Genomic DNA, 11,590 nt, shown 5'->3' with positions numbered 1-11,590 from the left:
GAAATGCAAGGTGTCTTCCTTGCAAAACAGGATAAAACCAACCCATTAAGTCACCACACCGAGAGGAAAAAAATACTGGCTGCTGAAGCAGCAACATTGCTGATGTAGAGCAAAACAACCTAATTTTAGGTAATATTCAGTTTTATTTCATTATTATCTTTGCTGCATGCCTCCAGGTTCCTCTTAACATTGGTGCCTGTGTCTGCAGCAAGTCATTTTGCGAATAAATTAGCTTTTGGATGAAACATCTTGCAGAAGGCATCAGAAGGGTGTTGCAAGAAAGAGAGCGTTGCACTCTGGTAAGGCAAACACTGACAGCTTACTGCGAACAGACTGAATCCTCCCTTGAAAAGAAAAACATGGGGTTGTCTTGCATGTAAAAAAAAAAAAAACCACAAAAAACCCCCCAAAAAACCAGGACAAACTAGAAAGCTGGAAAGCATGCTTCTCAGCTCTTCCTTTGAGGGCCACTTAACTACCGAAATAACCTCTACAAAAGTGAGATGAGGACAGAAACCCCAAACATCACAGCAGACATTAAAAATTTAAACTTAAAAGTGAGCAATAAGTTCATAAATTCTGGTGCTTTGGTCAGGCAAAGAATGCATGAAAAGCAAAAAAAAACCCAACAAAGCCTTATCTCTGATAAGAAGTCCCTTCTAGAGGGAAACAACATTCTTGTTTTGCTTCCAAGAAACTGGAAAGCATTTATTAATGTCAACTTTCAGTGGGATTATGGACAGCATTCCCACAGAAAGCACCAGTGGATACATCCCTTCCACACCAAGCCCACTGGTGTCTCCCCTAACTCTGAGGTGTGCCCTTCAAAAATAGGGACAGCTCTGAAGATTCACACAGGGCAGAGAATGGAGCTAAGAGGGGTTTAAGGGAAAGGATATCCCTTGTAGCTTCCCAGCAGGAAACATCCCAGCTGAAGTGCAAAGGATTCAGGTATCAGCAAAGGAAAGCAGCAGTGCCAAGAAAACCAGCATTTCTTGTATGGCAGGCACCCGAGTCCCAAGCCTGCCTCAAAGAGGAGCTGCAGGGAAAACAGATCAAGTGATACACAACAAAAGAAGAGCCAAACCCAAGTGGAGATTTCCAGACCCACGCAAAAGGCACTTTGTTGGTGTCCCAGGTGCTTGCTCACAAAGCACACCTGCACATACCTCCTGCCTGCCTGCCTGCCTGCCTTGTGAGGGCTACACTGACAACATTAAGTTATGCTGAAGAACCTTGGTACAACACACCATGTCACAGCAGGGTTATTATTTCCATTTATTGTGCCACAGCAGCACCCTGAGGGGAGGGAGAGGTGCAACATGGGGACTGGCAGGGAGAAGGGTTGCTGCTCTACCTGCACTCCTTGCTACAGCATCATTTCAAAAAGCCTTTGCAATCTCACCTCACCTCAGTGCCTCAGCTCAAAAACCAGAAGAGCTTAGTGATGGAAAAAAATTCATGAACAGCTTCTAGCCTACAGTTAAGGCATCCAGTATTTAACAACACTGAGACTCACTGCTGGGTCACTGAACAGTCTTCAGCTTTTATAGGGATCCAGACCCGCATCATTAGAAGAAACCTACAGCTTCGGCTTGTTTTGCTAGAACTCATGAACTGCAAAGACATAAGCCTGAGCACACCCAGCTGTTCTCACCCACCTACAAGTATTTGTGGCTTGACAAGACTCAGTATTTTGAGTAGAGAACACTGCAAACAGAGCAGGGCACAGAAAAGGACTAAAACCCAGGGCTGATCCCCCAGCAGACCTTTAAGGCCAGAATATTCAAATTGTGAAGAAACTTTAAGCCATACCACAACCACACAGATAACCTTAAAACTGCAAGCAAAGGAGAAGGCTTAGTTTATGACCTCCTCAGAAACAAACTGGTCGGTTCAGATTAGGGAGAGATGGTGTACCCAATACAGCTCCTCTCAAAAAACAGAACTTCACCCTCCCTCACCACCACCCAGAGTTAAGTGGCGGCATGTTTTCTCCTTGGAAGAGCAGCCACTCTGTGGAAAGGTTAAGAAGATGCCAAGAAGGCAAGAGACAAGGGATCACAGAACAGTGATAACACCAGGCCAGTGAACTACTCCACAGCACTGAGAAACTGGTAGAATTAAATAAAGTGGTAATTCTCTCCATGTTGGACTAGAAATAAAATGCAGCTCCTTCTTTCAATAATAAGCAACTTTTTGTCCCAGTTTCTTAAGGAAAGCAGGCTTGTGTTCTCAAGTTTGTGCTCTTCCTACCCACACTGACCACTGAACTAAAAAAGGCAGTTTTAAAGCAGAAGGCAAGTAACTCGAAGCTTCAAATTTCCATCAAAACAAGGAGAAACAAGGACACACCAACACCAGCCTCCGAGGACGAGGCAGGCACAGTCCTGTGGGCACTTGGCAGAACCTCTGACCACTCTGGCACAGCAGAGGCTGATGCACAGGCACTTCTGTGCTCCCCAGTGCTGTGCCAGCAGGTTTGGCAGCTGTGTTTTTCCTCCCTGGGAAAGGGGTGCAAGTCCCCTCCCCTTAGCTGCATGGAAGCAGATCCCCTGCAAACCTAGCTGTTGGGGCTTTTTTGGAAATCCAAGCGTTTTGCCATCTAACAGACCTGTTTTGTCATAGGAGTTGAGCAACAGGGAGTGTTTCTAAGTAGATCTATCCTGTGCTGGAAAAGAAATTTAACAGAAAAAGAATAGCACTCTGTATTCCTGAAGTTGGTCTCTTAGTTTTGCACACACAAAGTTAAAAGCAGGTTTGTGTGCTTATCAGACATGTAAGGTAGTATGTTTCTGTAGTGACAATTATAGAAAAAGAAGCTTAGAAGAGAGGTTGGTTTTTTTTTCTCCAATCTGATCAAAATGTGAAGTTAAAGGGGTACTACTCAATCCCGGTATTGGAAAGTTTATGGCAGTGATTTTCCAGTAACATCATGCTACTGACTTCCCTGCTCAAGCTGATGAGCCTTCCTTGCTTTTCCCCAGCCACCAATCACAGCTCCCAGCTCATTTCTGCTCCACTTGCCCATTCTGTGGCTGCAATGGACATGTGCTAAAAAAGGATAGAACTATCTGGTCGTTCCTATTCAGTTCTATGCGGGTTTCTGGGTTTTTTTGCATCACATGCTAACATACTCCTCTTGTCTCAAAAGCTCACTCCTGTACAATTCTTTCTGCCTGTTGCAATAGGAAAAACAGCTTTTTTTGGTCTGCCTTCCTATCTTACACAGCCCTGCTGTGAAAGAATTCCCTCCTCCCATCCCACACCAACAAGTGCTTTCTCCAAAGTCAGCCCTTTCCACTGCTCTGCCCTCCTCCTCCTTGACAAGGACATGATTTTGCCTCTGGTGTATCTAAGGGTGTGTCCCAGTATTTATCTCTGATAATACTTTCTTTTAGCCTTCCATGTGCCAGGACACAACTGACAAAGGATCACAGTCAGGATACACCTGAGATGAGAAACAACCTGTCCATCCTGGAGGCAGGAGCCACACGGAACACTCTGCCTTCCTCCCCTCACCATCCTTGGCTAACTTGAACATGAACTTGACTATTCCTCAGCACAGAATACTATCAAGCAATTCCCACTGCATTCCACTCCTCCCTTCCCAACACCTGAGGTTTCACAGATATGGTTTCCCAGCAGAAGGCTTGCACAGGGAACAATTAGATTTAATGGTGCTGGTGTAAACACAGGTTAAAAACTTGAGCTTTCCAAAACATAAAGTCCAATTTCGTTAACATATCCCATAGTAGCACAATGCGTGACACTACTTTGGGAAGCTGGAAAGTTTCTTTTGGATTTAACCACTATTTTACAAGGACCATTTTGTTTAGTCCCTTTTCACCTTGACCCATTCTGAGAAAGAACAATCCCAAGACAAGTACCCCACTTACTACAGACACCTTACAGCATCTTATCTTTCCACAGGGGGAACCACCTCTCAAGCTCAAGATCCAAGCAGTTATCAAATCCTTAGAGCTGGCAGACAAAGCTTTAGGAGGGGGACACCCTCCCTCAGCATCCAGCAGTTTACTACCACAGACCTTCCTCCACTTCCACAGGGTGGAGGGCAGGGACAGGGAAGAAATGAGACACTGCAAGAACTCCTGATATGTGCCTCAAAGTCTGTAGAAAAAGCCTTTGTACATGAAACTGTGGGTTTCTGCTATTTTAGCACGTTCAAGCCAAGCTCACCTACAACCTGTACCAAGCTCATGGCATTACCTCCAGCAGAAAGTAAGTGACTGTGGAAATACAGAAGTCAGTCAAAGATGAAGACTACATTCAGTGCTGTCAGCTAAGCATTGCATCCAACAGATGCAATCACTTACTGATTTTTGTTTCTGGAAGCAGGAAGGTATGTCGGGCTCTACACGACTGCTCCGTACGTAGGTTTTCCCCAAGGTATGCCAAGAGTACACTGAAAAAGCCACCATCTTCACTTCATAGACACTTAAACTTTTAGTTAAAGATTTGACTCTGCATAAAACAGACAAGCAACTTCTTTCTTTCTCACTGTGTAAAGACTCAACTAACAAAGCCAGGACCAGACCTGTAACACCGCAAAGCAGCAGGCAAAGAAATTGAGAACACTGAGTAGTAATGAACTGTCTTTTTCTGTCCTCTATAAATAAAACCCCATAAACAGTAAGTACAGATGAGGCTAATCGTCACTCTCATCCCTCTATTACAGGATTAATGTTATCCACAACAGCACAGGTTTTCAAACTTCTTTAGGAAAAAAAAAAAAAGGCTTCCCTAACAGATGTGCAATGAGTGCTGCAGTTACACAAGAAACTGCAGCTATTTGCAAACTTCTTTGGGAAAAAAAAAGGATAGGAAAGGAAGTATTTTCTTTCTGCTTAGCTAGTTTCAAGAATGTTGTGGCCTGTGTTAATGTCACAGCATTTATTGCAATAAAATGGTGCTCCAGTACAGTAGGAGCAGCATTACAGAATTCCTGAACCACTGCCAAGACTAGTGCCCATTTCATACAAGTTCCTATTCAGAAGCCAGCCTACTATATTTGCAATTTGAATTGCAAATAGGAGCTAGGTCTGCTAGAACTCTAAGGACAAGTAGATTCACATCAGGTTTCTCAAGGCAACACAGTCCAACTCTGTCCTGACTTCACAGCACTTAACTGGAGTCAGAATACATTGAACTGAGCCCAAGCAGCATTTTGATTCATACTAAATCAGTCAGATTAGAGCAAGCTAAAGCAACTAACTTCTGTCCCTCCTGTATGTGCCTGCATATATGCATACAAACATGCATATTTACCTGTCCATCCTGCAAGTCCTCTGCTCCACTGGAGCAGGAAAGACCCTTTGAATTGCGACCAGCTGAGATTACGGTTCAGAATGAAGTCACACCTATCTTCAAGTCACAGAAAGAAAAGAGCTCTCCAGGCCTAATTTTGCTCATCCTTCTTTAGCAGGCGCTACCACAGACAAATGCATTTGCTCATAAAACACTCTGGAGAGCAGGGAGCCAGGACAAGGCATTTGCCTAATAGTGTAAAGCAAGTAAATGACTTGCTCAAAACCTCAACCTGAACTCTGACTGTATGCTACAGCACTTCTGTGCCTAAAACACATTTCATTATAAATATTAGCAGCTGATGTCTTTGTGTGCCACAAAACTCACAAGGGGAAACTCCAGCACTTAATTTTAAAGATGCAAGCCCTTGCTTTTTGCTCCACAGCAGTGGGAGAACACGCAGGCGCTTGCCCGGCATGCGCCGAGTTGCCCAGGAACCCACAGTTTTCCTCGGAAAAGGCTTTGTCACCCGGGTCAACAAGCCTGAGCAAACCTCGGGAGTTAAGGGTGTTCAGCTAGAAGCAGTCACTGTTGCACAACTCCAGCTAATCAAGCACTGCTCACACTAAGGCTGTTCAAAGCTAGCTTTGCTAAGACCACTCCACTGCTTGGGTTTAAGGCACATAATGTGTTGCTTCCACTGACTTCTTGCCAAGCTCAAACCAGCCTGGTGGGAAAAAAAGTCTTTTCTTTTAAGTATCAGCTTCGTCACCTCCCTCCCCCACCCCAAATCAATGCCAAACTTCTGAAGACCTGAACTGGTACAAGTTTCATTACAGAGCAGAATGCCAGGGACACCAGGGCCAGCACCAGCCGTGCCAAGGCAGCAGAGCTGTTTGCAAACCCGGGTGGGACAACACCAGCAAGGAGCCTGGTGCTTGCAGCAACACTTGATCCAAAGGGAAAACACAGCCAGCCCTCATTCCCACCCCTCCAGAGGGGTCTGAATCACCCAACTTACTGAGCTATTCAAACACAAAAGTAAAACCCATTCTCCACAAGTGTAGTGCTTAACCCAACTTCAGAAGCACTCATAGCAAACATCCACTGGTCTCTCCCCACTTTCCACTCAGGTTACAAGTAAGACTTCAACCCAAGCTCTGAAGTCCCAAAAGTTTCACTGAACACCATGGTAGTTTCCAGCCTTCCTAGCTGGAGAAAGGCCATCAGATCAGTTATCACCAGATCCAAGCACAACATCCTACAGGGTGCTCCTCAGAAAAGGTTATCAGAACAGGGCGGACAGCAGCATTTCCCAGGACTAACCTCCTGGTTTACATGTTCAGCACTTCAAGGTTGTGCAAAAACACAAGACAGCACCTTGAAAGAAGAAAAATTAATGAAAGGTTGGACCCCATGTGAGCCAGGTACCCTTCACCTATCTACTTCTCCACAGCATCTGCTGTGGAGAAAACACCACTGCTGTTCCCACAGTCAAAACACTTTTCTTCCAAAAGTGACCCCTTTATAGGCTTAATATCCCACAGTTCTTGCTCACTGGCTCTTCCAATACAGTCAGGCCCCACCTGTTACCTGGACAACCAGGATCCTACAGACCTCTAGCACATTTCCCTCATCTGTTTCCAGGCTGAAAAATCCCAATTGACTTCCAGTTTCTGATGGCAGAAACCCTTCTCTTCCTTTCCCAAACATCACCAAGCTCCACTGTGATCCTCCCAAGGTAGGCAGAAGACCAGAGCAGCTCACAGGACACCAGCATGCCATGGATTCATGCAGCTTTAGGCCAATCTTCCCTCTTCTCTGGGACCTTCACTTCTGAAGCTGGTTTTGCTGTGTTGGTGCTGAGCACCCGCCTGGTGCTTTTGTGAAGCCATCACAGATCCTTTTCTCCCAAGACTTCATTGCTCTGTGGTAGCATCTGCCCCGAACCACCTAGTTGAGAACTCTAGGGTGCTTCTTTTTGAAGAATCTTCTCTGCCTATTCCAGATGTACCATGTGTGCCACTCTTCATGTATCCCAGAACAGCATAAAGCAAAAACCCAGCCTCAAATTCATCGCATTCCAGCCCTCCAGCACTGAGATGGATGGTGAGCAGGGAGGGTTACCCAACTGCAATGCATTTATAGTTCTGAAGTAACTATTGTGCGACCCAGGAGAGTTGATAACCAGCATTTGCTGCTGTTTCTTCTCCTCTGCATCAAGGAGCCAGTTCAAGCCCGTGCAGGACTCAGAGTCAGACACACATTATGGCACAGAACTTCAATAAGATCTCCCCCAGTAAAATGAAGTCCTGCAAAATGACACTAACGAGATTCTAACACTCAGACCTATTACTGCCTGTTCTTAAGGACCCCCTAGGAAGCTCCCTGGTCCTAATGTGTCTGAAGAGGGATTATTAGTTGGGTTTACTTTTGTAATTATTCCTAAACCTTTCCTCTGGCTAACATTATTGATCTTTTGTATTTGACCCACCAGCATTTATGAACCTTTACTTCCTTCTTTTCAATACAGCTTCAACTTTGGCAGTTCCCCAATTTTTGTTTTAATAACCTCCTATACCAAGTTGTTTCAGCCTTTATGCTTCCTCTCACCCTCCCTCAAGCCTCTGATGGATACAAACACATGCCACCCAACATGCAATCCACAGATACCTGCAGGTTTGCTGCAGGCTTTTTAAATCTCTCACGTGCCCTTTTAGGGGGGTGAACTTATTTTTTAAACTTATTTTTTAAAAGTGAGTAGAGAATTGCACTCTGGTACCACACTTCTGTTCAATTTACTTCCTTTACTCCACAGACTTTTCAAATCTCCAAGGCTGTAGGAAACGTTAAAAGCTGCCTTTCTTATTAGAGTGGTTTCCCTCTATTGCTGCCAGCCCCAGGACACCTCTCCCTGTATGCTGTTCACTGAGGCCTAACAGGCCTGATACTGCTACTTTATTCTTCCATAGAGGACACTGTGCTCTAAACTCCCCCTCAACACTTTCAGCAGGGCACAATGACACATGGTGACTCCCAAGAGCCAAGGACTACTCCAGCTGGTCAAACACACACCTACCTCTGGGCTAACCCAAGCTGTTTGCATTTTACTGCCTCTTGGAGCTTCCAGACACTTGCTGGCATATTCAAGATGCATTACTCTCCCTTTAATTTTTTTTTTTCCCCTCACTCTTCTTTTTCTCCCACATCCTACCTGGGTTCTGCCAGCTACTCTTCCTTCCCTCCACCGTGTTAGCAGGTCAATCCTGCAGCCATGCTTACTGAGCACTCAAAGGTGCAAGTAAAGCTTAAGAGCTTTATTACCACGACACTCCCAAGCAACAGGTACCTCCGGAGCCAAACAAAACCATGCTCTTTATTCTCAGCCCTGGGCCCCAGAGAACAAGGTGAGGATGCTCATGTCAAGAGCTTCTTTGCAGCAACCACAAGCACTTTTGTCCTATAAAATAATTTGTAGAAACTCTGTAGCTTTTAAAACAAACAAACAAACAAAAAGGCCAACCATAGAGCAAACCAGTCTGTTTCAACATGACCTTTAGAAGCTCACTGATCCAGACGTCTCAGCCAGTGCTTTTTTTTTTTGGCTTTTTCTTCTCGTCAGCTACAACCCTCCAGAGGGGACACCCTTGCTCACTCTCCTGAGGAATCTCGGGTGGCAATACTGTGCTTTCCTGTGTCAACTGCTTTTGCACAACTTCCCTCTCCGTTTTCTCAGCTTTGCTGAAAGCCACGCTTTAACTTGAAACATCACGAGTATTTTATCCATTTACCGTTGCGTCTTCCACTCATCCCACGTGCAATGCTGTAAAATTGGCTCCAGAAGGGGCTTCTTTCCGCAGCTCCAACTTAATTCCTCCACATCGGAGGGTCGCACACGCACTTCTCCACTGTGGCAAAAAAACCCTAGGAAAATCTGTACGTTGAACCTGACCCTCCACACCTATCCATCGGGCACACAGGCAGCTGTCCTGCGCTGCCTTCGTACTTTTCCAAGGAGCAGACAAGCCTAAACTGAGATGCCCACTGCCCGAGAGCTTGGGAACAGCCACGACCCTCAGCTCAGCCGTGCTTTGTGAGACCGCTCGGCCAACTAGAGACAGGCAGGGCAAGAGAGAGGCAAAAACTACAGAACACAGTCTCATCCTGTGCTGGCGGCTGTGCTTCGACAGATCAGGACGAGTTCAGGGCTCCCTTCGCGAAGGGAAGCCGCGGTTTTGACCGAGGCTCCCACCAGGAGTTCACACACACAGGACAACCACAAACAGCTCCCCCCGGGAACAGCCCCGGCACCGGGAAAGCCACCGAGGAGCAGGACTTGCAGGGATTTTCTGGGAGAAGGCCGTATCTCCCCCTCCGGCACCGCTGGGGGGGAGCTGCCCGCAGCCCCAGCACCCCCTCCCCGCCCGGCAGGACACACAGACCGCCCTGTGATAACCGCGGTCCTACGGGAAAAAAAACCCATAAATAAAGGGGGGAGCACCCGGGCACCCCCCTCTCCTGCCGGGCGGCTAAAAGTAGGGAAGACGGCAAAAACAAGCAAGAAAAACCACGCAAAATACCGCCCCCCCCCCCCGCCCCGCGGGCTCCCTGCCGGGCAGCGAGGCGGGCGCGGCCCCCGGTGCCTCACCCAGAAGATGAAGTTGAAGCCGAAGAGCAGGTACTTGATGCACTTGGTGCCTCCTTTGACGGGCATGGTGGCGGCTCCTACAGACACGGTCGGGGCGAGGCTCCCTCGGTCCGGCGCCGCTCCTTAAATCCGGCTGTGCCCAGGATCCTCCGGGGACTCCCCTCCGCCCGCCCCCGGGGCCGCCCCGGCCGCCGCCCCGCACCTGCCGCCCGCCCGGCCCGCTCCGCCCCGCCGGGCCCGCCGGGCGGGATCGGGGACGCTGCGCTGGGACGGGGAGCTGAGCGAGGGCCGGCGCTCTCAGGGAGTCATGGAACGCCCTGAGCTGGCAGGGACCCGCAGGGATCATCAAAGCCCGGCTCCTGGCCCTGCGCAGCACAGCACCAGCAGTCCCACCGTGTGCCTGAGGGCGCTCCTTGAGCTCGGCCAGGCTTGGGGCCGTTCCAGTGCCCGACCACCTCTGGAGGAAGAACTTAGTCCTAATATCCAACCAAACACCCCTTCCCCACCCAACTCCCCCCTGCTCTTGCATAGAACACAGAATCACAGACTGGTTAGGGTTGGGAGGGACCTCTGAGGATCACCCAGTCCCAACTCCCTGCCAAGGCAGGGGCACCTGGAGCAGGTGAGGCGGGAACGCGTCCAGGGGGTTTGGAATGTCTCCAGCGAGGGAGACTCCACGTTTGCCCTGGGCAGCTGTTCAGTGCTCGGCCACCCTCAGTGTAAATAAGTTCTTCCTGGTGGGGAGATGAAACTTCCTGTGTTTCAGTTTATGGTCATTGCTCGTCATCCTGTCGCTGGGCACACTGAAAAGAGCCTGGCACCATCCTCCTGGCACCTGCCTTTGATATATTTATATGCATTAATGAGATCTCCCCTCAGTCTTCTCAGCCCCAGCTCCCAGAGTCTCTCCTCCTAAGAGAGATGCTCCAGACCCCTCATCATCTTTGTGGCTCTCTTCTGGATGTTTAATTTAACTTAAATGCATCAGTCTGGCTGAAATGGGTATTTTCTCATACCAGGTAAACTTACAGCATGGTTTAACTCCTTTAATCTTTCAAATATGTCTGTATAAAGTTATAAACGTGCACTTTAGGAAAATAAGGTGGGATAAGTTTCAGCCTGCCAAGAGATCCATGCTAACTGGTTGTGCACGTGCCCTTAGGTCACCCCAGTTGTGAGAATAAACATGTTGAATTTCAGCTAAGAATTTTCCTTTAATTTTAACTGGGAGTTCAGCACCCAACTTCTGATCCTGTTAGCTCAGGAATGAAGGCCGAGGGCTTGTACCTTAATTTATCTTTAATACAGTGGGACTAGAAATTCAACAGGTACTGAGAGCCAACACCCCCTCCCCCCCAGCAGAACAATAAGAACAGAGAAGCCTTACTGAAATGCAAGTAAAAACATGTTGGAGTTATTGTTGCCAAAATAAATGATAAGACAGAGCACATTCCAGAGGTGATACAGTGAGGGAGAGACATTGACTTGGGCAGCTGTTGCCCAGAGCAGGTTACAAAACATTAATACCTTTCCATTAGAAAGCAAGGCAAAAAAAATAAAGAGCTTGGAAAAATGCAAGGATGGTTGTGAGTAGCCAAACCAAGAGGCTTCTGTTGCTGCTGCAGGACAGGCATAAATGGCAAAGGAGAGTTTGGGAAGGGTGGCTGGCTGCTG

The 11,590-nt window shown here is 47.5% G+C and overlaps 1 protein-coding gene across 1 annotated transcript in view; it reads right to left on the bottom strand.

Annotated features, from left to right (window-relative positions):
- Window positions 1–10,103, bottom strand: part of CD9 (CD9 molecule) — a 20,785-nt gene extending 10,682 nt beyond the window's left edge. The window contains exons 1-4 of the mRNA XM_017823918.1: window positions 9,917–10,103; window positions 8,490–8,496; window positions 5,290–5,295; window positions 4,050–4,112 (exon numbers count right to left, since the gene is read on the bottom strand). Coding sequence (XP_017679407.1) covers window positions 4,050–4,112; window positions 5,290–5,295; window positions 8,490–8,496; window positions 9,917–9,982 — 142 coding nt within the window. The 5' untranslated portion in view covers window positions 9,983–10,103. The remainder of the gene's footprint in view (window positions 1–4,049; window positions 4,113–5,289; window positions 5,296–8,489; window positions 8,497–9,916) is intronic.
- Window positions 10,104–11,590: the final 1,487 nt, after the last annotated feature.

The sequence above is a fragment of the Lepidothrix coronata genome, unplaced genomic scaffold (genome assembly GCF_001604755.1).
Source record: "Lepidothrix coronata isolate B3197 unplaced genomic scaffold, Lepidothrix_coronata-1.0 Scaffold107, whole genome shotgun sequence".
NCBI classification, from domain to species: Eukaryota; Metazoa; Chordata; class Aves; order Passeriformes; family Pipridae; genus Lepidothrix; species Lepidothrix coronata.
This window is presented reverse-complemented; position numbering and strand designations above follow the sequence as displayed.